Raw genomic sequence first — 27,568 nt, 5'->3', positions numbered from 1 at the left:
TCTGCGTCACCCCAACGCTTTATTGGGGTTTTCCGGAGGGGGTGACACCGTTTTTGGGGTTAAAAAGGGGAGAAATGGGGGCCGTGTAAAAAAGAGGGGGGGGGGGGGTTTTGGGGGAGGGGGGGTCAGTAGGGTCTCTCACGGCGGTCCTGCCTGTGGTCGCCCCTGTGGAGAGAGAAATCATAGGGTCAGCAGCGGCCCTATGGGACCCCAAAGCAGCGGGGGGGTCAATGGGACCCAGATTTGGGGTTCTGACCCCAAACCAGCAGCATTTGGGGTCAATGGGACCCAAAGTTGGGGTTCTGACCCCAAACCAGCGCCATTCAGGGTCAACAGGACCCAGATTTGGGGTTCTGACCCCAAACCAGCAGCATTTGGGGTCAATGGGGACCCAGATTTGGGGTTCTGACCCCAAACCAGCAGCATTTGGGGTCAATAGGAACCCAGATTTGGGGTTCTGACCCCAAAGCAGCAGCATTCAGGGTCAATGGGAACCAAAGTTGGGGGTTCTGACCCCAAACCAGCAGCATTTGGGGTCAATGGGACCCAAAGTTGGGGTTCTGACCCCAAACCAGCGGCATTTGGGGTCAATGGGACCCAGATTTGAAGTTCTGAACCCAAACCAGCAGCATTTGGGGTCAATGGGACCCAGATTTGGGGTTCTGACCCCAAACCAGCAGCATTTGGGGTCAATGGGACCCAGATTTGGGGGTTCTGACCCCAAACCAGCAGCATTTGGCGTCAATGGGACCCAGATTTGGGGTTCTGACCCCAAACCAGCAGCATTTGGAGTCAATGGGGACCCAGATTTGGGGTTCTGACCCCAAACCAGCAGCATTTGGGGTCAATGGGACCCAGATTTGGGGGTTCTGACCCCCAAACCAGCAGCATTTGGGGTCAATGGGACCCAGATTTGGGTTTGTGACCCCAAACCAGCAGCATTTGGGGTCAATGGGACCCAGATTTGGGTTCTGACCCCAAACCAGCGGCATTTGGGGTCAATGGGACCCAAAGTTGGGGTTCTGACCCCAAACCAGCAGCATTTGGGGTAAATGGGACACAAAGTTGGGGTTCTGACCCCAAACCAGCAGCATTTAGGGGCAATGGGACCCAGATATGGGGTTCTGACCCCAAACCAGCAGCATTTGGGGTCAATGGGACCCAGATTTGGGGTTCTGAACCCAAACCAGCAGCATTTGGGGTCAATGGGATCCAGATTTGGGGTTCTGACCCCAAACCAGCAGCATTTGGGGTCAATGGGACCCAAAGTTGGGCTCTGTGCCCCCAAACCAGCAGCATTTGGGGTCAATGGGACCCAAAGTTGGGGCTCTGACCCCAAACCAGCAGCATTTGGGGGCAATGGGACCCAAATCTGGGGTTCTGACCCCAAACCAGCAGCATTTGGGGTCAATGGGACCCAGATTTGGGGTTCTGACCCCAAACCAGCAGCATTTAGGGTCAATGGGACCCAGATTTGGGGTTCTGACCCCAAACCAGCAGCATTTGGAGTCAATGGGACCCAGATTTGGGGGTTCTGACCCCAAACCAGCAGCATTTGGGGTCAATGGGACCCAAAGTTGGGGTTCTGACCCCAAACCAGCAGCATTTGGGGTCAATGGGACCCAGATTTGGGGTTCTGACCCCAAACCAGCAGCATTTGGGGTCAATGGGACCCAGATTTGGGGTTCTGACCCCAAACCAGCAGCATTTGGGGTCAATGGGATCCAGATTTGGGGTTCTGACCCCAAACCAGCAGCATTTGGGGTCAATGGGACCCAGATTTGGGGTTCTGACCCCAAACCAGAGCCATTTAGGGTCAATGGGACCCAGATTTGGGGTTCTGACCCCAAACCAGCAGCATTTGGGGTTAATGGGACCCAGATTTGGGGTTCTGACCCCAAACCAGCAGCATTTGGGGTCAGTGGGACCCAGATTTGGGGTTCTGACCCCAAACCAGCAGCATTTGGGGTCAGTGGGACCCAGATTTGGGGTTCTGACCCCAAACCAGCAGCATTTGGGGACAATGGGACCCAGATTTGGGGTTCTGACCCCAAACCAGCAGCATTTATGGTCAATGGGACCAAAATGTGGGGTTCAAACCCCAAACCAGCAGCATTTGGGGGCAATGGGACACAAAGTTGGGGTTCTGACCCCAAACCAGCAGCATTTGGGGTCAATGGGACCCAGATTTGGGGTTCTGACCCCAAACCAGCAGCATTTGGGGTCAACAGGACCCAGATTTGGGGGTTCTGACCCCAAACCAGCAGCATTTGGGGTCAATGGGACCCAGATTTGGGTTTGTGACCCCAAACCAGCAGCATTTGGGGTCAATGGGACCCAGATTTGGGGTTCTGACCCCAAACCAGCGGCATTTGGGGTCAATGGGACCCAAAGTTGGGGTTCTGACCCCAAACCAGCAGCATTTGGGGTCAATGGGACCCAGATTTGGGGTTCTGACCCCAAACCAGCAGCATTTGGGGTCAATGGGACCCAAAGTTGGGGTTCTGACCCCAAACCAGCAGCATTTGGGGTCAATGGGACCCAAAGTTGGGGCTCTGACCCCAAACCAGCAGCATTTGGGGGCAATGGGACCCAAATCTGGGGTTCTGACCCCAAACCAGCAGCATTTGGGGTCAATGGGACCCAGATTTGGGGTTCTGACCCCAAACCAGCAGCATTTAGGGTCAATGGGACCCCAGATTTGGGGTTCTGACCCCAAACCAGCAGCATTTGGAGTCAATGGGACCCAGATTTGGGGTTCTGACCCCAAACCAGCAGCATTTGGGGTCAATGGGACCCAAAGTTGGGGTTCTGACCCCAAACCAGCAGCATTTGGGGTCAATGGGACCCAGATTTGGGGTTCTGACCCCAAACCAGCAGCATTTGGGGTCAATGGGACCCAGATTTGGGGTTCTGACCCCAAACCAGCAGCATTTGGGGTCAATGGGACCCAGATTTGGGGTTCTGACCCCAAACCAGCAGCATTTGGAGTCAATGGGACCCAGATTTGGGGTTCTGACCCCAAACCAGCAGCATTTGGGGTCAATGGGACCCAAAGTTGGGGTTCTGACCCCAAACCAGCAGCATTTGGGGTCAATGGGACCCAGATTTGGGGTTCTGACCCCAAACCAGCAGCATTTAGGGTCAATGGGACCCAGATTTGGGGTTCTGACCCCAAACCAGCAGCATTTGGAGTCAATGGGACCCAGATTTGGGGTTCTGACCCCAAACCAGCAGCATTTGGGGGTCAATGGGACCCAGATTTGGGGTTCTGACCCCAAACCATCGGCATTTAGGGTCAATGGGACCCAAAGTTGGGCTCTGTGCCCCCACATGTGGGCTCTGTGCCCCCAAACCCGGAGGCAGCTCAGGATGAAGGACCCAAAGTTGGGGTTCTGACCCCAAAGCAGCTGCATTTCGGGTCAATGGGACCCAAAGTTGGGGTTCTGACCCCAAACCAGCAGCATCTAGGGACAACAGAACCCACAGTTGGGGTTCTGACCCCAAAGCAGTGCCATTTAGGGTCAATGGGACCCAGATTTGGGGTTCTGACCCCAAACCAGCACCATTTAGGGTCAATGGGACCCACGTTAGGGATTCTGACCCCAAACCAGAGCCATTTAGGGTCAATGGGACCCAAAGCTGGGCTCTGTGCCCCCAAAGCTGGGCTCTGTGCCCCCAGCTGTGGGCTCTGTGCCCCCAAACCCGCATGCGGCTGCAGTCCCGACCTCGTTGTCGCACTCCCGCATCGCGTGGCCGAGGCCGATGCTCCGTACCTGGAATCCATCTTGCCGGGCCCAAATCCTCCCCTCTCGCCTCCTCGTCCTCCCCGGAAGTTGCCCCTGTCTCCTCCTCTTCCTCCTCTGAACCCCCCGCGCTCAAACCCTCCTCGCCCTCCGCGCCGCTCCTCTCCGAATCCTCCGCCTCCTCCTGGGGGCACAAAGGGGGACATCAGCACCAGGGAAGGGGACGCAGAGACCCGAAATGCGGGGCTGGGGGCTGCGCTCACCCATGTGGTTCCCCCCTCGGCCTCCGCCGGGGTATTTTCCTCCCATGTGCGGCGCTCCGGGGCCGTCGGGTTGGGGCGCCTTGCATTGGTTGCATTCGTTACGCCACGAGAAGTTCATGTTCTCGCAGGCCCTGCCAAAAAGGGGTTTTTGGGGTCGTTTTCGCCCCCGTTTCGGTTGTTTTTTCACCCAAAATGAAGAAGGTATCAGACTCACGGGTTGGGACATTTCCAATCCCCCGCACGCTGCTGACCGCCGCCGCCGCTTGGGAAGCCGCCGCGGTTGCCACCTCCGGAGCCGCCGCCCGCCGCCGAATCCTCCGCGTCCCATGGGGCCTGGGGGAGCGAGGCGCTCGGTTTGGGGTGAAAAAGGCAGGTTTGGGGGTCGGGGAAGGGGATGTGGGGCGGGCCGGGCGCTCACCTCCCCTCCCGCGTCCTCCTCGGCCGCCGCCGCCGCCGCGGTTGAAGTCGGCGCGCCGGGTGGCGAAGGAAACCTTGATGGGGTTGCCGGAGAATTCTTTGCCTAAAAAAGCGGGGTTTCAGCCCAAAATGAGCATGGAGGGGTCGGGGGGGGAAGGGGGGGTCGTACCGTCAAACCAATCGATGGCAGCTTTGGCGGAGGGGGGGTCGTCGAAGGACACGGTGGCTTCGCCCTTCAGTTTGCCCGTCTCGCGGTCTGTGTACAGGTTGATCATGGGCTGCCCCGTCTTCTTGTTGGTCTGCGGGGAGGGACACGCTAAGGACACGCTAAGGACATGCTAAGGGCACGCTAAGGACACGCTAAGGACATGCTAAGAACATGCTAAGGGCACGGGGTGGTGAGGGAACACGGGGCGCTGCTGCCCCCTGGTGGTGGGATAGGGGAAATGCAGGAGCACAGTGACACACTGGGATCAGGCAACATGCTAAGGACATGCTAAGATGGACAGATGGACACAACATGCTAAGGACATGCTAACATGACTGCAGATGGACACATCATGCTAAGGACATGCTAAGATGGACAGATGGACACAACATGCTAAGGACATGCTAACGTGGACAGCAGATGGACACAACATGCTAAGGATATGCTAACATGGACAGCAGATGGACACAACATGCTAAGGACATGCTAATATTGATATTGTAAGGACACAACACAGCAAGGACACGCTAACAGTGACACCCTAAGGACACAACACACCAAGAACATGCCAACAGTGACACCCTAAGGACACAACACAGCAAGAACACGCCAACAGTGACACCCTGAAGACACAACATGCCAAGAACACACCAATAGTGACACCCTAAGGACACAACATGCCAAGAACATGCCAACAGTGACACCCTAAGGACGCAACATGCCAAGAACACACCAACAGTGACACCCTAAAGACACAACATGCGAAGAACACGCTAAGAGCAACACGCTAAGGACACAACATGCCAAGAACATGCTAACAGTGACACCCTAAGGACACAACATGCGAAGAACACACCAACAGTGGCACCCTAAGGACACAACATGCCAAGAACACGCCAACAGTGACACCCTAAGGACACAACATGCCAAGAACATGCCAACAGTGACACCCTGAAGACACAACATGCCAAGAACACACCAATAGTGACACCCTAAGGACACAACATGCCAAGAACATGCCAACAGTGACACCCTAAGGACGCAACATGCCAAGAACACACCAACAGTGACACCCTAAGGACACAACACACCAAGAACACGCCAACAGTGACACCCTAAAGACACAACACGCCAAGAACACGCTAAGAGCAACACGCTAAGGACACAACATGCCAAGAACATGCCAACAGTGTCACCCTGAAGCCACAACATGCCAAGAACACGCTAAGAGCAACACACTACAGACACGGGGTTCACTTTGCTCTGGGCTGTGCCAACTTGTTAGCGTGAGAGCAGCTCCCACATGCTACAGTCTGGCACAAACATGCCAAGGACACGCTAAGAACACGCTAAGAACACACTAAGGACACGCCAAGGACACGCCAAGGACACCTTAATGATGCCAATCTGCTTGAAGTAGTCGGCCACCGACTCGATGGTGACGTTCTCCGCCCAGGCCTTGCACGAAGATGGTGTTGTTGTCCGAGTTGTCCTGCTCACCTATGGGAAACCTCGTTAGTGCCGCTCGTTAGCGCCACTAATTAGCCCCGCTCGTTAGCTCCTGTGCCCGTCCAATTAGTGCCTGTTCAATTAGTCCCTTCTGCTCGTTAGGTCCCTCCACAATAGCACTGCTAATTGTCTCGCTGCCAGCCCCCCCCCCCCCCCTATTCTCTCATTGGCCTCGTTAAACCCCCCCTCATTAACGGTGCTCTCATAAATGAATTAATTAACCCTCCTCCTCAGCTCATGCCACTCTTCAGCCATCAATGAGCCTTTCCCCTCGTTACCCCCCCCCCCCCAATTCTCATTAATCCCCTCCAGAAATTAATTACCTCCCCCATCAGCCCCTCCGGATGTTAATTAACACCCCCCTGGCTAGCTTCATCATCAATTAAGCCTTCATGATTAATTAACACTAATAGTAATGGTTACCTCCCCCTTAGCAACAGCCTCATTAAGCTAATGAGCCCTAATTAGCGCCCCTCTCTTAATTACCAGGGTCATGCCTCGGCCCTTGGTCCCGGGGTCCTTTCAGCACATGCAAGAAATTAACACAGAGCGTTAATTAGCAAGGAAGGCTGGGAAGGGGGGGGGGGAGGGGGAGGAGCTACAACCCCCCCCAACCCCAACCCCTCCAAAATGGCTCACAATTAACATTAATTAATTAAAAATAAAACACCCCACCCCCATAATAACGCATCTCATTACCCCAACCCCCCTTCCCCCCCCCCATCAAACCCCATTTTGGGGTGAAAAACCCCATTTTTTGTGCTGTTTTTTTTTGTGCTCTCCTTAAAGGCACCGCCGACAACCAACCAAACGCCTCGGATTCGGCCCCCCAAACCGGAGCCACCTTTGAAGCCTTCCATCACTGCAGCGCTCACCAAACCTCCACCGCCAACCCCGTTTTGGGGTGAAAAACGTCAAAATCCGCCCTTTGGCTTCCAATGCAACCTCAGCTCACCCAAAATCGCCCATTTTGGGCTCTTTTTTTGTATGTTTTTGTGTTTTTTTTACCCCCAAACCGCAGCTTTTGGCACCGTTTTGCTCTTAGGAACCACATGCAACCATCAGTGCTCAACACCAGCTTTTTCAACCCAAAAAAAACCCTTTTTTTTGTCGGTTTGCTTTTTTTTTTTGCCATTTTCTGCGTTCGCGCTTCAAACCCTGGCGGATTTTTGGGGTCTTTGGTTCTTTTGCCCCCCAAAAACGCCACTTTTTTTATTTTTTTTTCGTATTTTTTTTTTGTATTTTTTTTTGTATTTTTTTTTGTATTTTTTTTTTATTATTTTTTTTGTATTTTTTTTGTATATTTTTTTGTATTTTTTGTATATTTTTTTGCTTATTTTTTCCACCCCCAAAGCCGCCGCCGTCTCCCATCGCTCGCCATTTTTCCCCCCCCCCCCCCTTGCAGGATCAGAGCCCATTTTCGGGCTGTTTTCCACCCAAAACGCGGCCTGTAGTGAGAGAACAGGGGTTACAACACCACACAAAATACACTCCTTTTTTTTCTCTGTTTTTTTTTGCTATTTTTCGTTTCATTTTTGGGTTCAAATGCTGAACTCTTGCCACTTACCACCAAATTTATTGAAGCCACCACGCTCACCACCGCTGAGGAGATAAATTAGAAGATATGAAGCTTTTTTTTGGTTTTAATTTTTATGCTTGTTTTTTTGTTGTTGTTTTCAAGGGAAGAGGGGGGGGGGGGGGGGGCAGCAGCTTTTTATCCCTGCCATGGATTTTGGGGTAAAACCGGCGCTTTTGAGCAGTTTCCCCTCCGTCCTGAAGCCCCTCTGTGCTCTTTTTTTTTGGGGGGGGGGCCGTTTTGGGGCATTTTGGGGGGTTTTTTGGGGGTCTCCGTCCGCCGTTGCCGCTCCTCTCGCACGCAGCGCTGCCCAATGGGGGGGATGGGGATGGGATGGAATGGGGGGGGTCCAAAAAATGCCTCAAAAACCCCAAAATTTGAGTTGGTTTTTTTTTTTCCCCGCCGTTCTGAAGAATCCCCAGCGGGAACCTTGGGCTCGCCATTAAAACCCACAAACAACCAGGAACGTTTCGGCCCTTTGGGGGGGGGATTTTTGGGGGCCGTTTGCCCCCTTTTTGCCTCGTTTTGCTGAATCCTGAAATTGGGGGGAAATAAAAAAACCCCAAATCCGTGCTTGTTTTTTTTGTGTCGGTTCCGCAATGGCCCGCTTCGCGCTGTCTGACCTCCAACAGAAACCCCAGCAGTTTTGCCCCTTTCTGGGCTTTTTGTTGGGAGCTTTTCCCCTGCTTTCCGCAGACCCACGCAGGAGCGCCTCCCCCCCCCCGCCTTCCTCATTGCGCTCAGGCCCAACGTTGGAGAAAAACCCAAATCAAAAACCTTCAAAACAAAACCTTGCGGCCCCTTTGGGGCTTTTGGGGCCTTTTTTTTTGGCCTTCTCTTGCCCTATTTTGGCCTTTTCTTGGCCTTTTCCGTTTTTGGCCTTTCAGGGCCTTTTCTTGGCCTTCTCTTGCCCTTTTTTTTGGCCCTTTTTGGCCTTTTCTTGCCCTATTTTTGGCCTTTCAGGGCCTTCTTTGTTTTGGCCGTTCAGGGCCTTGGCCTTTTTCTGGCCTTCTCTTGCCCTATTTTTGGCCTTTTCTTGGCCTGTTTTCTTGGCCTTGGCCTTTTTTGTTTTTGGCCTTTCAGGGCCTTTGTTTTTTGCCTTCTCTTCCCCTATTTTTGGCCTTTTCTTGGCCTTCTTTTTTAGGCCTTTCAGGACCTTTTCTTGGCCTTCTTATTTTTTAGGCCTTTCAGGGCCTTTTCTTGGCCTTCTTTTTTAGGCCTTTCAGGACCTTTTCTTGGCCTTCTTTTTTTTAGGCCTTTCAGGGCCTTTTCTTGGCCTTCTTTTTTTTAGGCCTTTCAGGGCCTTTTCTTGGCCTTCTTTTTTTTAGGGCCTTTCAGGACCTTTTCTTGGCCTTCTTATTTTTTAGGCCTTTCAGGGCCTTTTCTTGCCTTCTTTTTTAGGCCTTTCAGGACCTTTTCTTGGCCTTCTTTTTTTTAGGCCTTTCAGGGCCTTTTCTTGACCTTCTTTTTTAGGCCTTTCAGGACCTTTTCTTGGCCTTTTTTTTTAGGCCTTTCAGGGCCTTTTCTTGGCCTTCTTTTTTAGGCCTTTCAGGGCCTTTTCTTGGCCTTCTTTTTTAGGCCTTTCAGGACCTTTTCTTGGCCTTCTTTTTTTTAGGCCTTTCAGGGCCTTTTCTTGGCCTTTTTTTTTTTTGCCTTTTATTGACCTTTTTTTTTTTTTTTGGCCTTTTTTTGGTCCCTTTTTTCGGCCTTCTTAATTTTTGGCCCTTTATTGACCTTTTTTTGAGCCCTTTTTTGGCCTCTCTCTGGCCTTTTTTTTTTGGACCCTTTTTTTGGCCTATTTTTTGGGGCCCTTTTTTGCCCTTTTCCAGGCCTTTTTTTTTTTTGGCTTTTTCTTGCCCTTTTTCTGGCCTTCTTTCTTTTTGGGCCCCTTTTTGGCCTTTTATTGCCTTTTTTTTTGCCCTTTTTCTGGCCTTTTTATTTTTGACCTTTTTTTGCCCGTTGCCTTTTTTTTCTGGCCTTTTTTGCCTTTTTCCTGGCCTTTTTTTGGGGCCCTTTTTTGACCTTTTTTTTCTTTTTTTTTTTTGGCCTTTTTCTTTGGCCCTTTTCTGGCCTTTTTTTTTTTGGCCTTTTCTTTTTTACCTTTTTTTTCCCCTTTCATTTCGGCCTTTTTTTGCCCCTTTATTACCTTGGTTTTTGGGCCCCTTTTTCACCCTTCTACTCCATTTTTTTTTTTTTGCCTTTTTTTTTTTTTTGGCCTTTTTCTTTTCGCCCCTTTTTTTACCCTTTCATTCCCTATTTTTTTTTCCGGCCTTTTTTCCTGGCCCTTTCTTGGCCTTTTCTCTCCTTCCCCCTCTCTCCATTTCTTTTTCCATCTACTCCTCTTATTTTTCCTGTCCTTTTTGCCCCCTTCTTCTGCCTTTCCTGCACCCAAAGCTGCGGATAAAGGCGGAGCATTGCAAAGTGCCGCTGCTTTCACACCTGCAGCACACAAAACCAGAGTTTGTTAACAGGCACAAACAAGCACCCCGCCGCTCCACAACCGCCCCATACTCACCTCCGCGCCCCAACGCGGCCTTTGGCAGCCCAACACCCGCGGCCGGACGCCAAACCCCCCAACCTGCGCCGCCGGCACGAAGCCGACGCCACAACCGACCGCGCGGCTGCGGCCCTCACTGCGTTCCGTGTTCCCTCCTTCGTACTCATCTTTACTCCATTTTTTCCTTATAATTCCATTTTTTCCTCTGGTTTTTAGGTCCATTTGCCCTCATTTTTAACTCCATTTTTTCCTCATAATTCCATTTTCCCTCATTTTTCCTCCAGTTTTTCCTTATAATTCCATTTTTTCTCCATTTTCCACCAGTTTTTAACTCCATTTTCTCTCATTTTTCCTCCAGTTTTTCCTTATAATTCCATTTTTTCCCCATTTTTCCACCGGTTTTTAATTCCATTTTCCCTCATTTTTACTTCAGTATTTCCTTTTTAATTCCATTTTTTCCTCATTTTTCCACTCGTTTTTAACTCCATTTTGCCCTCATTTTACCTCCGGTTTTTTCCTTTTAATTCCATTTTCCCTCATTTTTCCTCCAGTTTTTATTTCCATTTTTCCCCATTTTTCCACCGGCTTTTAACTCCATTTGCCCTCATTTTTCCTCCAGTTTTTCCTTATAATTCCATTTTTTCCTCATTTTTTCCTCCGGTTTTTAATTCCATTTTCCTTCATTTTTACTCCAGTTTTCCCTTATAATTCCATTATTTCCACATTTTTCCACTGGTTTTTAACTCCATTTTCCCTCATTTTTATTCCATTTTTTTCCTTATAATTCCATTTTCCCGCATTTTTACTCCGGTTTTTAATTCCATTTTCCCTCATTTTTCCTCCAGTTTTTATTTCCATTTTTTCCTCATTTTTCCACCGGTTTTTAACTCCATTTTCCCACGTTTTTCCTCCAGTTTTTAACTCCATTTGCCCTCATTTTTCCTCTATTTTTTCCTTTTAATTCCATTTTTTCCTCATTTTTACTCCGGTTTTTAACTCCATTTTTTCCTTCCTTTTATTTCCATTTTTCCCCCATTTTCCACCGGTTTTTAACTCCATTTTCCCTCATTTTTCCTCCAGTTTTTAGTTCCATTTTTTCCCCATTTTTCCACCGGCTTTTAACTCCATTTTCCCTCACTTTTACTCCATTTTTTCCTCATAATTCCATTTTTTCCTCATTTTTCCACCGGTTTTTAACTCCATTTTCCCTCATTTTTCCTCCATTTTTTCCTTATAATTCCATTTGCCCTCGTTTTTCCTCCAGTTTTTAATTCCATTTTCCCTCATTTTTACTTCAGTATTTCCTTTTAATTCCACTTTCCCTCAGTTTTAACTCCATTTTTTCCTTTTATTTCCATTTTCCCTCATTTTTACTCCAGTTTTTATTCCCGTTTTTTCCTCATTTTTTCCACCGGCTTTTGATTCCATTTTCCCTCATTTTTACTCCAGTTTTTCCTCATAATTCCATTTTTTCCCCATTTTTCCACCAGTTTTTAACTCCATTTTCTCTCATTTTTCCTCCAGTTTTCCCTTATAATTCCATTTTTTCCCCACTTTTCCACCGGTTTTTAACTCCATTTGCCCTCATTTTTATCTCCAGTTTTCCCTTATAATTCCATTTTTTCCTCATTTTTCCTCCTGTTTTTAACTCCATTTGCTCTCATTTTTACTTCGGTTTTTCCTTATAATTCCATTTTTTCCTCTGGTTTTTAGGTCCATTTGCCCTCATTTTTAACTCCATTTTTTCCTCATGATTCCATTTTCCCTCATTTTTCCTCCAGTTTTTCCTTATAATTCCATTTTTTCTCCATTTTCCACCAGTTTTTAACTCCATTTTCTCTCATTTTTATTCCAGTTTTTCCTTATAATTCCATTTTTTCCCCATTTTTCCACCGGTTTTTAATTCCATTTTCCCTCATTTTTACTTCAGTATTTCCTTTTAATTCCATTTTTTCCTCATTTTTCCACTCGTTTTTAACTCCATTTACCCTCATTTTACCTCCGGTTTTTCCTTTTAATTCCATTTTCCCTCATTTTTCCTCCAGTTTTTATTTCCATTTTTCCCCATTTTTCCACCGGTTTTTAACTCCATTTGCCCTCATTTTTCCTCCAGTTTTTCCTTATAATTCCATTTTTTCCTTTTTAATTCCATTTTCCTTCATTTTTCCTCCAGTTTTCCCTTATAATTCCATTATTTCCACATTTTTCCACTGGTTTTTAACTCCACTTTCCCTCATTTTTATTCCATTTTTTCCTTATAATTCCATTTTTTCCCCATTTTTCCACCGGTTTTTAATTCCATTTTCCCTCATTTTTACTTCAGTATTTCCTTTTAATTCCATTTTTTCCTCATTTTTCCACCGGTTTTTAACTCCATTTGCCCTCATTTTTATCTCCAGTTTTCCCTTATAATTCCATTTTTTCCTCCGGTTTTTAATTCCATTTTCCTTCATTTTTCCTCCAGTTTTCCCTTATAATTCCATTATTTCCACATTTTTCCACTGGTTTTTAACTCCATTTTCCCTCATTTTTATTCCATTTTTTCCTTATAATTCCATTTTTTCCCCATTTTTTCCACCGGTTTTTTAACTCCATTTGCCCTCATTTTTCCTCCAGTTTTTATTTCCATTTTTCCCCATTTTTCCACCGGTTTTAAATTCCATTTTCCCTCATTTTTACTTCAGTTTTCCCTTATAATTCCATTATTTCCACATTTTTCCTCTGGTTTTTAACTCCATTTGCCCTCATTTTACCTCCGGTTTTTCCTTTTAATTCCATTTTCCCTCATTTTCCTCCAGATTTTATTTCCATTTTTTCCCCATTTTTCCACCGGTTTTTAACTCCATTTTCCCTCATTTTTACTCCAGTTTTTCCTCATAATTCCATTTTTCCCCATTTTTCCACCGGTTTTTAACTCCATTTTCTTTCATTTCTCCCTCCAGTTTTTCCTTTTAACTCCATTTGCCCTCATTTTACCTCCAGTTTTTCCTTACAATTCCATTTTTTCCTCATTTTTCCACCGGTTTTTAACTCCATTTTCCCTCATTTTTACTCCATTTTTTCCTTTTATTTCCATTTTCCCTCATTTTTCCTCCAGTTTTTATTTCCATTTTTTCCTCATAATTCCACTGGCTTTTAACTCCATTTTCCCTCATTTTTACTCCAGTTTTTCCTTACAATTCCATTTTTTCCCCATTTTTCCACCAGTTTTTAATTCCATTTTTCCTCATTTTTCCTCCAGTTTTTATTTCCATTTTTCCCCATTTTTCCTCCGGTTTTTAACTCCATTTTCCCTCATTTTTAATCCATTTTTTCCTTACAATTCCATTTTTTCCCCATTTTTCCACCGGTTTTTAATTCCATTTTCCCTCATTTTTATCTCCAGTTTTTCCTTATAATTCCATTATTTCCACATTTTTCCTCCAGTTTTTCCCTTTAATTCCATTTTCCCACATTTTTTCTCATTTTTCCTCCAGTTTTCCCTTTTCATTCCATTTTCCCTCATTTTCACACCATTTTTCCTCCGTTTATTTGTTTTATTTCCATTTTCCCTCATTTTTCCTTCGGTTTTTCCTCATAATTCCATTTTTCCCCATTTTTCCACCAGTTTTTAACTCCATATTCTCTCATTTTTCCTCCAGTTTTTATTTCCATTTTTCCCCATTTTTCCTCTGGTTTTTAACTCCATTTTCCCTCATTTTACTTCCAGTTTTTCCTTATAATTCCATTTTTCCCCATTTTCCCACCGGTTTTAAATTCCATTTTCCCTCATTTTTACTCCAGTTTTCCCTTATAATTCCATTATTTCCACATTTTTCCTCCAGTTTTTAACTCCATTTGCCCTCATTTTTACTTCGGTTTTTCCTTTTAATTCCATTTTTTCCTCATTTTTCCTCCGGTTTTTAATTCCATTTTCCCTCATTTTTAACTCCATTTTTTCCTTTTATTTCCATTTTCCTTCATTTTTACTCCGGTTTTTCCTTATAATTCCATTTTTTCCCCATTTTTCCACCGGTTTTTAATTCCATTTTCCCTCATTTTTCCTCCATTTTTTCCTTTTAATTCCATTTTCCCTCATTTTTCCTCCAGTTTTTCCTTATAATTCCATTTTTCCCCATTTTTCCACTGGTTTTTAACTCCATTTGCCCTCATTTTAATTCCAGTTTTTCCTTATAATTCCATTTTTTCCACATTTTTCCTCCACTTTTTAATTCCATTTTCCCTCATTTTTCCTCCAGTTTTTCCTTTTCATTCAATTTTCCCTCATTTTTACACCATTTTTCCTCCATTTATTCCTTTTATTTCCATTTTCCCTCGTTTTTCCTTTTAATTCCATTTTTCCCCCATTTTCCCTCATTTTTCCTCCATTTTCTCCTTTTAATTCCATTTTTCCCTTGTTTTTCTCTCTTGATTCCATTTTTCCCTCATTTTTCCTCCAGTTTTCCTTTTAATTCCATTTTTTCCCTCATTTTTCCCACATTTTTCCCTTTAATTCCATTTTCCATCATTTTTCCCACATTTTTCCTCAATTTTTTTCCTTTTAATCCCATTTTTCCCTCATTTTCTCTCATTTTTCCTCCATTTTTTCCTTTTAATTCCATTTTTCCTCCATTTTTCCTTTTAAATCCATTTTTTCCATCATTTTCCCTCCATTTTTTCCTCTTAATTCCATTTCCCCTCATTTTTTCTCACTTTTTCTCCATTTTTTCTTTTTAATTCCATTTTTCCTCCATTTTTTCCTTTTAATTCCATTTTTCCCTTATTTTTCTCTCTCGATTCCATTTTTCCCTCATTTTTCCTCCATTCTTTTCCTTTTAATTCCATTTTCCCTCATTTTTCCTCCATTTTTCCTTTTAAATCCATTTTTTTCCATCATTTTCCCTCCATTTTTTCCTCTTAATTCCATTTTCCCTCATTTTTTCTCACTTTTTCTTTTTAATTCCATTTTTCCCTCATTTTCTCTCATTTTTCCTCCATTTTTTCCTTTTAAATCCATTTTTTTTCCATCATTTTCCCTCATTTTTTCTCACTTCTCCTCCATTTTTCTTTTTAATTCCATTTTTCCTCCATTTTTTTCCCTTTTAATCCCATTTTCCCTCATTTTCTCTCATTTTTATCCCATTTTCCCTCCACGTTTCTCCCCTTTATTCCATTTCACCCCATTTTCCCCCATTTCTCCTCACTTTTATTCCACTTTCCCATTTTCTTCCATCTTTATTCATTCTCCCTCATTTTTTCTCCATTCCTTCTTTTTAATTCCATTTTCCCTCATTTTTCCTCCATTTTTCCCTTTAATTCCATTTTCCATTATTTTCTCTCATTTTTCCTCCATTTTTCCTCTTAATTCCATTTTTCCCTCATTTTCTCTCATTTTTCCTCCATTTTTCCTTCCCCTCATCCTTTCTCCCATCCCCTCTTCCTTTCCCTTTTCCCCTCCATTTCCCCTTCCTTTTTCCTCTTTCTCTCCCATTTCCTCTCTCCATCCCCTCTCCCTTTCCCTTCCCCCCTTTCCATTTCCCCTTCCTCCTTCCCTGTCCATTTCCTTTCCCTTTCCCCCTTTCCATTTCCTCTTCCCTTCCTTTTCCCTTTCCCTTCCTACTCTCCTCTCCCCATCCCCTCTTCCTTTCCCTTTCCCCCTCCATTTCCCCTTCCCTTCCTTTTCCCTCCTTCCCTCCCCATTTACTCCCCCCATCCCCTCTTCCTTTCCCTTCCCATTTCCCCTTCCTCCTTCCCTCTCCATTTCCTTTCCTCCTTCTTTTCCTGTCCCTTTCTCCCTCCATTTCCCCTCCCTTCCTTTTTCCTCTTTCCCTTCCTCTTTCCCTTCCCATTTCCTCCCCCCATCCCCTCTTCCTTTCCCTTTCCCTCTTTCCATTTCCCCTTCCCTTCCTTTTTCCTTCCCCTTCCTCTTTCCCTCCCCATTTCCTCCCATCCCCTCTTCCTTTCCTTTCCCCCTCCATTTCCCCTTCCCTTCCTTTTTCCTCCTTCCCTCCCCCATCCCCTCTTCCTTTCCTTCCCATTTCCCCTTCCTCCTTCCATTTCATTTCCTCCTTCTTTTCCTTTCCCTTTCCCCCTCCATTTCCCCTTCCCTTCCTTTTCCCTCTTCCCCTTCCTCCTTCCCTCCCCATTTCTTCCACCCCCATCCCCTCTCTTCCTTTCCTTTCCCCCCTCCATTTCCCCTTCCCTTCCTTTTTCCTCCTTCCCTCCCCATTTCCTCTCCCCATTCCCTCTTCCTTCCACTTCCCCCTTCCTCCTTCCCTCTCCATTTCCTCTTTTCCTCTCTCTTTTCCCTCTTCCCTTTTTCCCCTCACACTCCCCACTCCCCCCATTTATTTCCTGTTCCCTTCCCTTCCTCCATTTCCACCTCCCCATTTCCCCTTCCTTTTTCTTCCTTCCCATTCCCTCTCCCCATCCCCTCTTCCTTTCCCCCTCCATTTCCCCTTCCCTTCCTTTTTCCTCCTTCCCTCCCCATTTCCTCTCCCCATCCCCTCTTCCTTCCCCTTCCTTCCCCTTCTTCCTTTCCTCTTTTCCTCTCTCTTTTCCCTCTTCTCTCCCTTTTCCCCTCACACTCCCCACTCCCCCCATTTCCTGTTCCCTTCCCTTCCTCCATTTCCACCTCCCTGTTTCCCCTTCCTTTTCCCCTCACTATTCCACCCCCCACTTCCTCCCTTCCCTTCTCCTCACTCCATTCTCTCACCTCTCCTCTTTCCCCCCCCATCAGTTTCTTCCCCCTCCCTCCTTCCTTCCCATTTCCCCCCCCTATTTCTCCTCTTCCTCCCCCATTTCCCATCACATTTCCACCTCCGCAGCTGCGCCACGCGTCACCTTTACACCCAACACCGGTGCCTGGCCCTAGAAGCCCCTTTTCCTGCCCGTTTTGGGGCTCTTACCACTCAGCACAGCTCCACGTGCCCCACTCAACCTTTTTTGGGCGCGTTTCCGCTCCTTTCCATCAATTCCTCTGCCCTCAATCCTCCGGTTTCCTTTCGGACCGTTTGGCCCCGTTGGTTTTTATAACCACAGCCCCCAGCTGCTGGGGCTCCCCATCACCTCTCTTTTCTTTCCATTATTTTTTCTTCCCCTCTTTATGTTTATTTTTTGACCATTTTCTCCCCATTTTCAGCCACACCAGCCCCCATCCCTGGGGGTTCCTCTCATTTTTGGGGTGTTTTCCCCCATTTTAGCGCAGCCCCCATCATCCCCAGGGGCTCCTCACCACTTCTCTCCCTCGCGTTTCACATCATCACCATTTTCTTCCACCGCTTTCCCCCATTTTAGGACCGTTCAAAGCACCTCTAACCGGGGGCTTTCTCTCTTTCTGGCTCATTTTTGGGGGCATTTCCCCCATTTCTCCCCACCAAACCTCTTTTTCCTTCGCACCGCAATCCTTTTTGGTTTTTCCCCTCTCGTTTTGACCACGAACCCCCATTTCCACCTTCAGAAGCCCCGCTGCACCCGCAGCTCTCGCCCAGCGGGACGTTTTGCCCTATTTCTCCCCTCCTTGCAGCACACCTCCATCCATCCCCGCTCCCTCGCAACCCCCCAACCCCCTTCTCCCCCAATGCTTCCATCATCACCACCGCTTCCACTCGCTATTTTTTTCTCCACCATCTCCCCACTTCCAACCACCGCTCTTCAACACCGCTCTGTCATTTCTGGGGGTGGTTTTTCCACCTCCGAATGCCCCCAAATCCCTTTGGATTTCTCCCCCCCCCCCTCCCCCTCCCCAAACCTCTTCATTTTTGCCCATTTTTCTCCCTTTTCCGCCCCGTTTTCCGGCCCAAACCTACCCCATGTTGCCTCCACGGCCGCCCCGGCTACCGCGGCCCCCGCGCTCGTAGCCGCCCCGGCCGTACCCTCCTCGCCCGCGGCTGCGTTCCTGCTGCCCGCCGTAGCTCTGCTCCTGGTATCCTCCCGAGCCGCTCATCGGGGCTTGCTCCTGCCCATAGCTGCTGGCTGTGGGGACAAAAACACATCACACCATCCTTACCTTTCCTTCTCAGCTCCGTTTTGAACCCTTTGCCCCCTTTTCCCCAGCCAAAAACATTCGTTTCTCAACCTGATCCGCTTCCGTGTTCCAGGTGGGGTGGGATGCGGCCCTGGGCGGCCTGGTTTAAGGTGAAATGATGATGATGTTGGAGGCCCTGATTGCGGCACAGGGGTTGGAGCTTCGTCACCCTCGAGGCCCCTTCCATCCTCAAACCATTCTGTGATGCCAATTTCAGTTCCCAGCTCGAGTTTTAAATTCAATGGGGGATGGGGGAGAAAGCCGGAGGGGTTTGGGGGCTTCCAGAGGTGGAAAACACCCCAAAAATGAGAAAGAGACAAAGAGAGCGGCTTTCTTCTGAGAGTGGTGGTTGGAATTGGGGGGAAACGGTTAAAAAATGGTTAAAAAATGGCCTTTATGTGTTATGTCTGCAGATGACACTGAGCATTTTGGCTCAGGCAAAAAATGGCTGCACAGGGAGCAGTCGGCGACCCTGTTCAGGAGGCGTCCTGCTGAGGAGGTGTGAGATGTGGCTCAACAAAAGCAAGTCTTACACCTAGGGAGGAAGGATTGGTGTGGAACACAGGGCTGATGGATGAGGAGAGGCTGAAGGAGCTGGGAATGTTCAGCCTGGAGAAGAGGAGCTCAGGGGGGACCTCACTGCTCTCTATGACTTCCTGAAGGGAAACAACACATCCCCGTGTGTCCCTATGGCATCCCAATGTGTCCCTATGGCATCCCCATGTGTGCCTATGGAGTCCCATGTGTCCCTATGGCGTCCCATGTGTCCCTATGGCGTCCCCATCTGTCCCTATGGAATCCCCACGTGTCCCTATGGCATCCCCATGTGTCCCTATGGCATCCCCATGTGTCCCTATGGCATCCTCACATGTCCCTATGGAGTCCCCATCTGTCCCTATGGAGTCCCTGTGTCCCTATGGCGTCCCCAGGTGTCCCTATGGCGTCCTCCTGTGTCCCTATGGCATCCCATGTGTCCCTATGGCATCCCAATGTGTCCCTATGGCATCCCAATGTGTCCCTATGGCATCCCCATGTGTGCCTATGGAGTCCCATGTGTCCCTATGGCGTCCCATGTGTCCCTATGGCGTCCCCACGTGTCCCTATAGCATCTGCTTGTGTCCCTATAGAGTCCCCGTGTGTCCCTATGGCATCCCATGTGTCCCTATGGCATCCCCATGTGTCCCTATGGCATCCCCATGTGTCCCTATGGCATCCCCATGTGTCCCTATGGCATCCCCATGTGTCCCTATGGCATCCTCACGTGTCCATATGGAGTCCCCATCTGTCCCTATGGAGTCCCTGTGTCCCTATGGCGTCCCCTGTGTCCCTATGGAGTCCCCCTGTGTCCCTATGGAGTCCCCCTGTGTCCCTATGGAGTCCCCGTGTGTCCCTATGGCATCCTCATCTGTCCCTATGGAGTCCCCGTGTGTCCCTATGGCGTCCCCATGTGTCCCCATGTGTCCTTATGGAGTCCCCATGTGTCCCTATGGCATCCTCACGTGTCCCTATGGCCTCCCGTGTGTCCCTATGGAGTCCCCAGGTGTCCCTATGGCATCCCCATGTGTCCCTATGGCATCCCCATGTGTCCCTATGGCTCCTCATGTGTCCCTATGGAGTCCCCGTGTGTCCCCATGTGTCCCTATGGAGTCCCCATGTGTCCCCATGTGTCCCTATGGAGTCCCCATGTGTCCTTATGGAGTCTCCATGTGTCCCTATGGAGTCCCCGTGTGTCCCTATGGCGTCCCCATGTGTCCCTATGTCATGCCATGTGTCCCTACGGAGTCCCCGTGTGTCCCTATGGCATCCTCATGTGTCCCTATGGTGTCCCCAAGTGTCCCTAAGGAGTCCCCGTGTGTCCCTATGGGGTCCCCATGTGTCCCTATGGCTTCCTCATGTGTCCCTATGGAGTCCCCATGTGTCCCTATGGCATCCCCAGGTGTCCCTATGGAGTCCATGTGTGTCCCTATGGCATCCCATGTGTCCCTATGGCATCCTCATGTGTCCCTACGGCATCCTCATGTGTCCCTATGGTGTCCCCGAGTGTCCCTAAGGAGTCCCCATGTGTCCCTATGGAGTCCCCATGTGTCCCTATGGCATGCCATGTGTCCTTATGGCGTCCCAGGTGTCCCTATGGCATCCCATGTGTCCCTATGGAGTCCCCATGTGTCCCTATAGCGTCCCACGTGTCCCTATGGCATCCCATGTGTCCCTGTGGAGTCCAAGTGTGTCCCCATGGAGCCCCCATGTGTCCCTATGGAGTCCCCACGTGTCCCTATGGCATCCTCACGTGTCCCTATGGAGTCCCCATGTGTCCCTATGGCGTCCCTGCACTTCAATTCCATTTCCAACCCCAATCTTTACCCCATTTCTCTCCCTTCCCACCTCCTGACCCCACTTCATGTTTCCCAGCCCAATTCTGCACCCCTTCCATCCCCTTTCCCTGCTGCCCAACCACTTCAATTCCATTTCCAACCCCCATTTTGACCCCATTTCTCCCCCTTCCCACCTCCTGACCCCACTCCACGTTTCCCAGCCCAATTCTGAACCCCTTCCCTGCTGCCCAACCACTTCAATCCCATTTCCCACCCCATTTTTGACCCCATTTCTCCCCCTTCCCACCTCCTGACCTCAACCCCACGTTTCCCAGCCCAATTCTGCACCCCTCCATCCCCTTTCCCTGACACCCAATCACTTCAATTCCATTTCCAACCCCCATTTTGACCCCATTTCTCCCCCTTCCCACCTCCTGACCTCACCCCACGTTTCCCAGCCCAATTCTGAACCCCTTCCATCCCCTTCCCTGACACCCAATCACATCAATTCCCCACTCCATGTTTCCCAGCCCAATTCTGCACCCCTTCCATCCCCTTTCCCTGCTGCCCAACCACTTCAATTCCATTTTCAACCCCATTTTGACCCCATTTCTCCCCCTTCCCACCTCCTGACCCCACTTCTGCACCCCTCCATCCCCTTTCCCTGCTGCCCAACCACTTCAATTTCATTTCCCACCCCCTTTTCTCCCCTTTCCCACCCCCTGCCCCCCCCAAAGCCCTTTCGGCCCCCCTCTGCCCCCCCTCCAGCCCCGTTCCCACTCACAGGAGCCGCTGTTGCTGTACTGGCTCTGCTGGCTGTAGCTCTGCGGGGCGCTGTAGGAGGACTGCTGGCTGTAGGAGGGCTGCTGGCTGCTGTATGACGACTGCTGGCTGTAGCCGGAGCTGGGAGGCTGCCCGTAGCTGGAGCTCTGCGAGCTGCCCCCATAGCTGTGGGGAAAGGACACATCCTGAGCCCACAGCACCCAGCAAAACCCCCAGGGCCTCGTTAAGACGACGTGCTAACGAACTAACGCATCAGCTAGCAAGGAAAGAGAGCAAAGGCTGCTGCAGCTCTGCTGGTTTTAGGCAGGGAGTGAAGCAAAGCGCGCAGTGATGGTGGAGGACGGGCAGCGGAGCGCGACAGCAGGGATGGAAGCAACAAAATTTGGTGTCAGCAGCAGCCAATGGGGTTGGGATCGTCCACAGGGCAAGATTTGGGGGTAGGAAACACCCAACGGGGTTGGAAGCATCCAACAGAGCAGAATCTGGGGTTACAAACATCCAACAGAGCAAAATCTGGGGTTACAAACATCCAACAGAGCAAAATCTGGGGAAGGAAGCATTCAATAGGGTTCGAAGCATCCAACAGAGCAAGATTTGGGGAAGGAAACATCCAATGGGGTTGGAAGCATCCAACAGAACAGAATTTGGGATTACAAACATCCAGTGGGGTTCAAAGCATCCAACAGAGCAAGATTTGGGGGTAGGAAACATGCAATGGGGTTCAATGCAACCTACAGAGCAAGATTTGGGGTTACAAACATCCAATGGGGTTGGAAGCATCCAACAGAGCAAGATTTGGGGTTACAAACATCCAGTGGGGTTGGAAGCATCCAAGAGAATAGAATTTGGGGTTACAAACATCCAACAGAGCAAAATCTGGGGTAGGAAACACCCAACGGGGTTGGAAGCATCCAACAGAGCAGAATCTGGGGTTACAAACATCCAACAAAGCAAGACCTGGGGTTGGATGCATTCAATGGGGTTCAAAGCATCCAACAAAGCAAGATTTGGGGTTACAAACATCCAATGGGGTTGGAAACATCCAACAGAACAGAATTTGGGATTACAAACATCCAATGGGGTTCAATGCATCCAACAGAGCAAGATTTGGGGGTAGGAAACACCCAACGGGGTTGGAAGCATCCAACAGAGCAAAATCTGGGGTTACAAACATTCAACAAAGCAAGACCTGGGGTTGGAAGCATTCAATGGGGTTCGAAGCATCCAACAGAGCAAGACTTGGGGTAGGAAACATCCAATGGGGTTGAAAGCATCCAACAAAGCAAGATTTGGGGTGACAAACATCCAATGGGGTTCGAAGCATCCAACAGAGCAAAATCTGGGGTAGGAAGCATTCAATGGGGTTGGAAACATCCAACAGAACAAGATTTGGGGTTACAAACATCCAATGGGGTTCAAAGCATCCAACAGAGCAAGATTTGGGGTTGGAAACATTCAGTGGGGTTGGAAGCATCCAAGAGAGCAAGATTTGGGGTTACAAACATCCAGTGGGGTTGGAAGCATCCAAGAGAAGAGAATTTGGGATTACAAACATCCAATGGGGTTCAAAGCACCCAACAGAGCAAAATCTGGGGTAGGAAACATCCAATGGGGTTGGAAACATCTAACAGAACAAGATTTGGGGTTACAAACATCCAATGGGGTTCAAAGCATCCAACAGAGCAAAATCTGGGGTAGGAAACATCCAATGGGGTTGGAAACATCCAACAGAACTGAATTTGGGATTACAAACATCCAATGGGGTTGGAAACATCCAACAGAGCAAAATCTGGGGTTACAAACATCCAACAGGGCAATATCTGGGGTAGGAAACATCCAATGGGGTTCAATGCAACCAACAAAGCAAGATTTGGGGTTGAAAGCAACCAATGGGGTTGGAAGCATCCAATAGAGCAAAATTTGGGGTTAGAAACATCCATTGGGGTTGGAAGCATCCAACAGAACAGAATTTGGGATTACAAACATCCAATGGGGTTCAAAGCATCCAACAGAGCAAGACCTGGGGTTGGAAACACCCAACGGGGTTGGAAGCATCCAACAGAGCAGAATCTGGGGTAGGAAACATGCAATGGGGTTCAATGCAACCTACAGAGCAAGATTTGGGGTTACAAACATCCAAAGGGGTTGGAAGCATCCAACAGAGCAAGATTTGGGGTTACAAACATCCAGTGGGGTTGGAAGCATCCAAGAGAATAGAATTTGGGGTTACAAACATCCAACAGAGCAAAATCTGGGGTAGGAAACACCCAACGGGGTTGGAAGCATCCAACAGAGCAGAATCTGGGGTTACAAACATCCAACAAAGCAAGACCTGGGGTTGGAAACATCCAGTGGGGTTGGAAGCATCCAACAGAGCAAGATTTGGGGAAGGAAACATCCAATGGGGTTGGAAACATCCAACAGAACAGAATTTGGGATTACAAACATCCAATGGGGTTGGAAACATCCAACAAAGCAAGATTTGGGGGTAGGAAACACCCAACGGGGTTGGAAGCATCCAACAGAGCAGAATTTGGGGTTACAAACATTCAACAAAGCAAGACCTGGGGTTGGAAGCATTCAATGGGGTTCAAAGCATCCAACAGAGCAAGACTTGGGGTTACAAACATCCAATGGGGTTGGAAGCATCCAACAAAGCAAGATTTGGGGAAGGAAACATCCAATGTGGTTGGAAGCACCCAACATAACAAGATTGGGGGTTGGAAGCATCCAACAAAGCAAGATTTGGGGTTACAAACATCCAATGGGGTTGGAAACATCCAACAGAACAGAATTTGGGATTACAAACATACAGTGGGGTTCAAAGCATCCACAACAGAGCAAAATCTGGGGTAGGAAACATTCAGTGGGGATGGAAGCATCCAAGAGAACAGAATTTGGGGTTACAAACATCCAGTGGGGTTCAAAGCACCCAACAGAGCAAAATCTGGGGTAGGAAACATCCAGTGGGGTTGGAAGCATCCAACAGAGCAAAATTCGGGGTAGGAAACATCCAATGGGGTTCAATGCAACCAAAAAAGCAAGATTTGGGGTTGAAAGCAACCAATGGGGTTGGAAGCATCCAACAGAGCAAAATCTGGGGTTACAAACATCCAATGGGGTTCAAAGCATCCAACAGAGCAAGATTTGGGGTTACAAACATCCAATGGGGTTGGAAGCATCCAACAGAGCAAGATTTGGGGTTGCAAACATCCAGTGGGGTTCAAAGCACCCAACATAACAAGATTTGGGGTTGGAAGCATCCAATAAAGTAAAATCTGGGGTAGGAAACATCCAATGGGGTTGAAAGGATCCAACAAGGCAAGATTTGGGGTTACAAACATCCAATGGGGTTGGAATCGTCCAGCAGAGCAAAATCTGGGGTTACAAACATCCAATAGAGCAAAATCTGGGGTAGGAAACATTCAATGGGGTTCAAAGGATCCAACAGAGCAAGACTTGGGGGTAGGAAACACCCAATGGAGTTCAAAGCACACAACAGAGCAGAATCTGGGGTTACAAACATCCAACAAAGCAAGACCTGGGGTTGGAAACATCCAGTGGGGTTGGAAGCATCCAACAGAGCAAGATTTGGGGAAGGAAACATCCAATGGGGTTGGAAACATCTAACAGAGCAAAACTTGGGGTTACAAACATCCAGTGGGGCTCAATGCATCCAACAAAGCGAGATTTGGGGTTCGAAACATCCAGTGGGGTTAAAACACCCAACAGGGCCAAAACTGGGGGTTCAAACACCCAACAGGGCCAAACTGGGGGTTCAAACACCCAACAGAGCCAAATTGTGGGGTTCAAACACCCAACAGAGCCAAATTGTGGGGTTCAAACACCCAACAGAGCCAAACTGGGGGTTGAAACGCCTTCAGATGGAGCCCATGCAATAAAACAGCCCTGAAATCCATCCTAAACGCTGAAGTTTGGGGCAGAATGCATTAAAAATGCCATCCATCAAAGGACAGCTGGTGGAAATGCATTGGAAGTGGCGCTGAGTGAAGAGCTGAGGGGTTTGGATCAATGCAAGCAGTGCGAATGAGAGAAAGAACGCAGCCTGGGATGCAATTGAGGAGGAGAAGCGATGTGAGCACGCAGTATTTTGTATTTTGGATGGGGATGTGTTAAAAAAGCACAGAATTGAGCACAAGTTGAAGTTTGCAAAGAGGATTTGTTAGAAGTGAGCAGGCAGTGAGGAGAAACGCTGCGTCCTGGAGGTGCATTACAACACCAAGGGAAGAATGCAATGCTCTGAGCTCTGGAGGGCGACGTTGGAGCAAAGCAGAGTGAATTCTTCACACTGCTGAGCTCTGCAGAGCAAAACCACCACGATTCCAACCAGCAACGGCAGCTGGAGCCCTGAGGGAGGGGCTTCCTGAAAGCACTGCTGGGTTTGGAGTCCAAGAAAACCCCAAGGAAACGAGAGGCGGGCCGTCGGGGTTTTGGTGCTCTGAGGTTGGTTGGAATGGGGGGGGAAAGGAGCGAAGCGATGAATTTTGGGGTGAATTTTGGGGGGTTTGGGGCGAATTTTGGGGGGTTTGGGGCTGACCTGCCGGCGGAGGAGCTGGCGGAGGGCGGCTGGTTGTAGCTGGGGTAGGAGGAGGTCTGGCCATAGGAGGGCTGGGAGCTCTGCCCGCCGCCGTAGCCCCCGCTGCGTGCCGTAGGTGGGAGGCGTCGACTGCGTGCTGTAAGCCTGGAAAATGGGGGGGAAAATGGGTCAGAAGGGGGGGAAAATGGGGTCAAAAGGGTGAAAATGGGGTCAAAAGGGATGAAAATGGGGTCAAAAGGGGGGAGTGGGGAGGGGGGGATTTGGGGTAAAAAGGAGGAGGTGGGAAGGGGGGTGGTGAGAGGGAGCTGAGGGGGGTGGGGGCAGAAAGAGGAGATTTGGGGGGTGACATGAGTGAGGATGGGGGGGGGATAAAAAATCTGGGGGAGAAGAGCAGGGTTGTGAGGTGATTTGGTGTCTGGAGATGTGGGAGGAAAGGAGGATGTGGGGAGGGGAAAGCTGAGATCTGGGTGAGGAAAAGGGGGTTTGGCATCAACACAGAGAGATGCTGGAATAAAAAGGGGGTGATTGGGGGGAAAAAGGGGAAATGGAGCAAAACTGTGAGAATCGGAGGGGAAAATATCAGGGTTTGGGGTCAGAGCTGCAGGATTTGGGGTCCGAAAATGGAGGTCTGCAGTCAACAGAATCAGAGCTTGGGGGAGAGAGTGAAAACAGGCAGGAAAAAGTGGGGAGAGGGTTTGCAAAAAGGGGGATTTTGTGTTGGTAGAAAATATAGGGGTAAAACATGGTGATGGAGATGGGAAAGGGGAGATGTGGAGTCAAAATGTTGGGGGTCAGGGGTCATAAAAAGGGTTTTGGGGGCAAAAAGGGGGAAGTGGAGTCAGAAAAGGCAGGTTTGGATCAGACAGTGTGGATTTTGGAACAAAAAGGGGGGATTTGGGGACAAAAAGTGGAAATATGGGGGTCAAAATGCAGCGTTTTGGAGTAAAAAGCAGGAAGAAAAACGGGGATCAGGAAGGCATTTTGCTGGAAAATTGGGATTTGGGGTTAAAAAATGGAGATGTGGAGGGAAGGGAGGTTGGGGTTGTGGCTGTGATAGGCGGATAGGGAGCGAAAAGGAAGGATTTGGAGCTGGGAATTGCAAACCCAGAGCTGAAAGGGGGGAATCTGCAGGGGGGAAAAGGGGGATTTGAGGGGGGAAAAGAGGAGATGGGGGTTAAAAAGAAGAGAGCATGGATGAGAAAGGGCGAGGAGGGGGTGAAAAATGGATTGGTGGATGGGGAAAACAAGGGGATGTGGGGCGAAGGAGGCGCGTTTTGGGGTCGGAACAGCAGAGATGTGGGGGGGAGATGGGGAGGGGGAGCGAGGCCTACTGCTCTGCGCCTGTCCGTAGGAGGAGCTGTAGCTGCTCTGGCTGTAGGCCGCCCCGTCGGCCGGCTGGCTGTAGCTGCTGTAGCTCTGCTGCCCGTAGGGTTGGCTGCTCTGCTGCGAGTAGCCCTGTGTCGGTGGGGCTGGGTACGCCCCGTAGCTGTGGGGGGGAAATCCAGTGGGTTTGGGGGGCTTCGGAGGCGATATGGGGGTCGGGGGGGGGGGTGGGACGTACCTCTGTGTCGCCGTCTGGCTGTAATCTGTGGGGAAAGGCAGAGAGCAGCGTTAAACAAGGAGCCTGGGGGGAAGGGAGGCCAGCGGGGGGCGACGCGCGGCCCTTGGGGACTCAGACCCACAGCACAACATGG

The 27,568-nt window shown here is 48.8% G+C and overlaps 1 protein-coding gene and 2 long non-coding RNA genes across 5 annotated transcripts; all 3 read right to left on the bottom strand.

Annotated features, from left to right (window-relative positions):
• Positions 1-27,566, bottom strand: LOC125687757 (RNA-binding protein FUS-like). Its single transcript, XM_048933018.1, is given in 17 exon segments — positions 1-165; positions 3,777-3,930; positions 4,010-4,140; positions 4,224-4,312; positions 4,314-4,342; positions 4,428-4,529; positions 4,596-4,725; positions 6,027-6,083; positions 6,085-6,134; positions 6,630-6,662; positions 7,711-7,745; positions 18,004-18,169; positions 21,318-21,481; positions 25,875-25,978; positions 25,980-26,016; positions 27,205-27,460; positions 27,557-27,566. Coding segments are annotated over 17 exon segments (1,587 nt in total). The 3' UTR covers positions 1-125.
• LOC125687759 (uncharacterized) lies at positions 8,807-9,909 on the bottom strand. 3 transcript variants are annotated; one of them, XR_007374377.1, is made up of 3 exons: positions 9,133-9,909; positions 9,061-9,098; positions 8,807-9,022 (listed from the first exon to the last, which is right to left on the bottom strand). It is a non-coding gene; the product is annotated as an uncharacterized LOC125687759 (long non-coding RNA). The 3 variants fall into 3 exon arrangements; XR_007374378.1 differs by having other exon boundaries at positions 9,205-9,909; XR_007374376.1 differs by lacking the exon at positions 9,061-9,098.
• LOC125687758 (uncharacterized) lies at positions 11,562-16,600 on the bottom strand. Its single transcript, XR_007374375.1, has 2 exons — positions 12,110-16,600; positions 11,562-11,854 (listed from the first exon to the last, which is right to left on the bottom strand). It is a non-coding gene; the product is annotated as an uncharacterized LOC125687758 (long non-coding RNA).
• Positions 27,567-27,568: the final 2 nt, after the last annotated feature.

This window comes from Lagopus muta, unplaced genomic scaffold (assembly GCF_023343835.1).
Source record: "Lagopus muta isolate bLagMut1 unplaced genomic scaffold, bLagMut1 primary scaffold_193, whole genome shotgun sequence".
NCBI classification, from domain to species: Eukaryota; Metazoa; Chordata; class Aves; order Galliformes; family Phasianidae; genus Lagopus; species Lagopus muta.
Note: the sequence above shows the minus strand (reverse complement) of the source record. Positions and strands in the feature narration are given on the sequence as shown.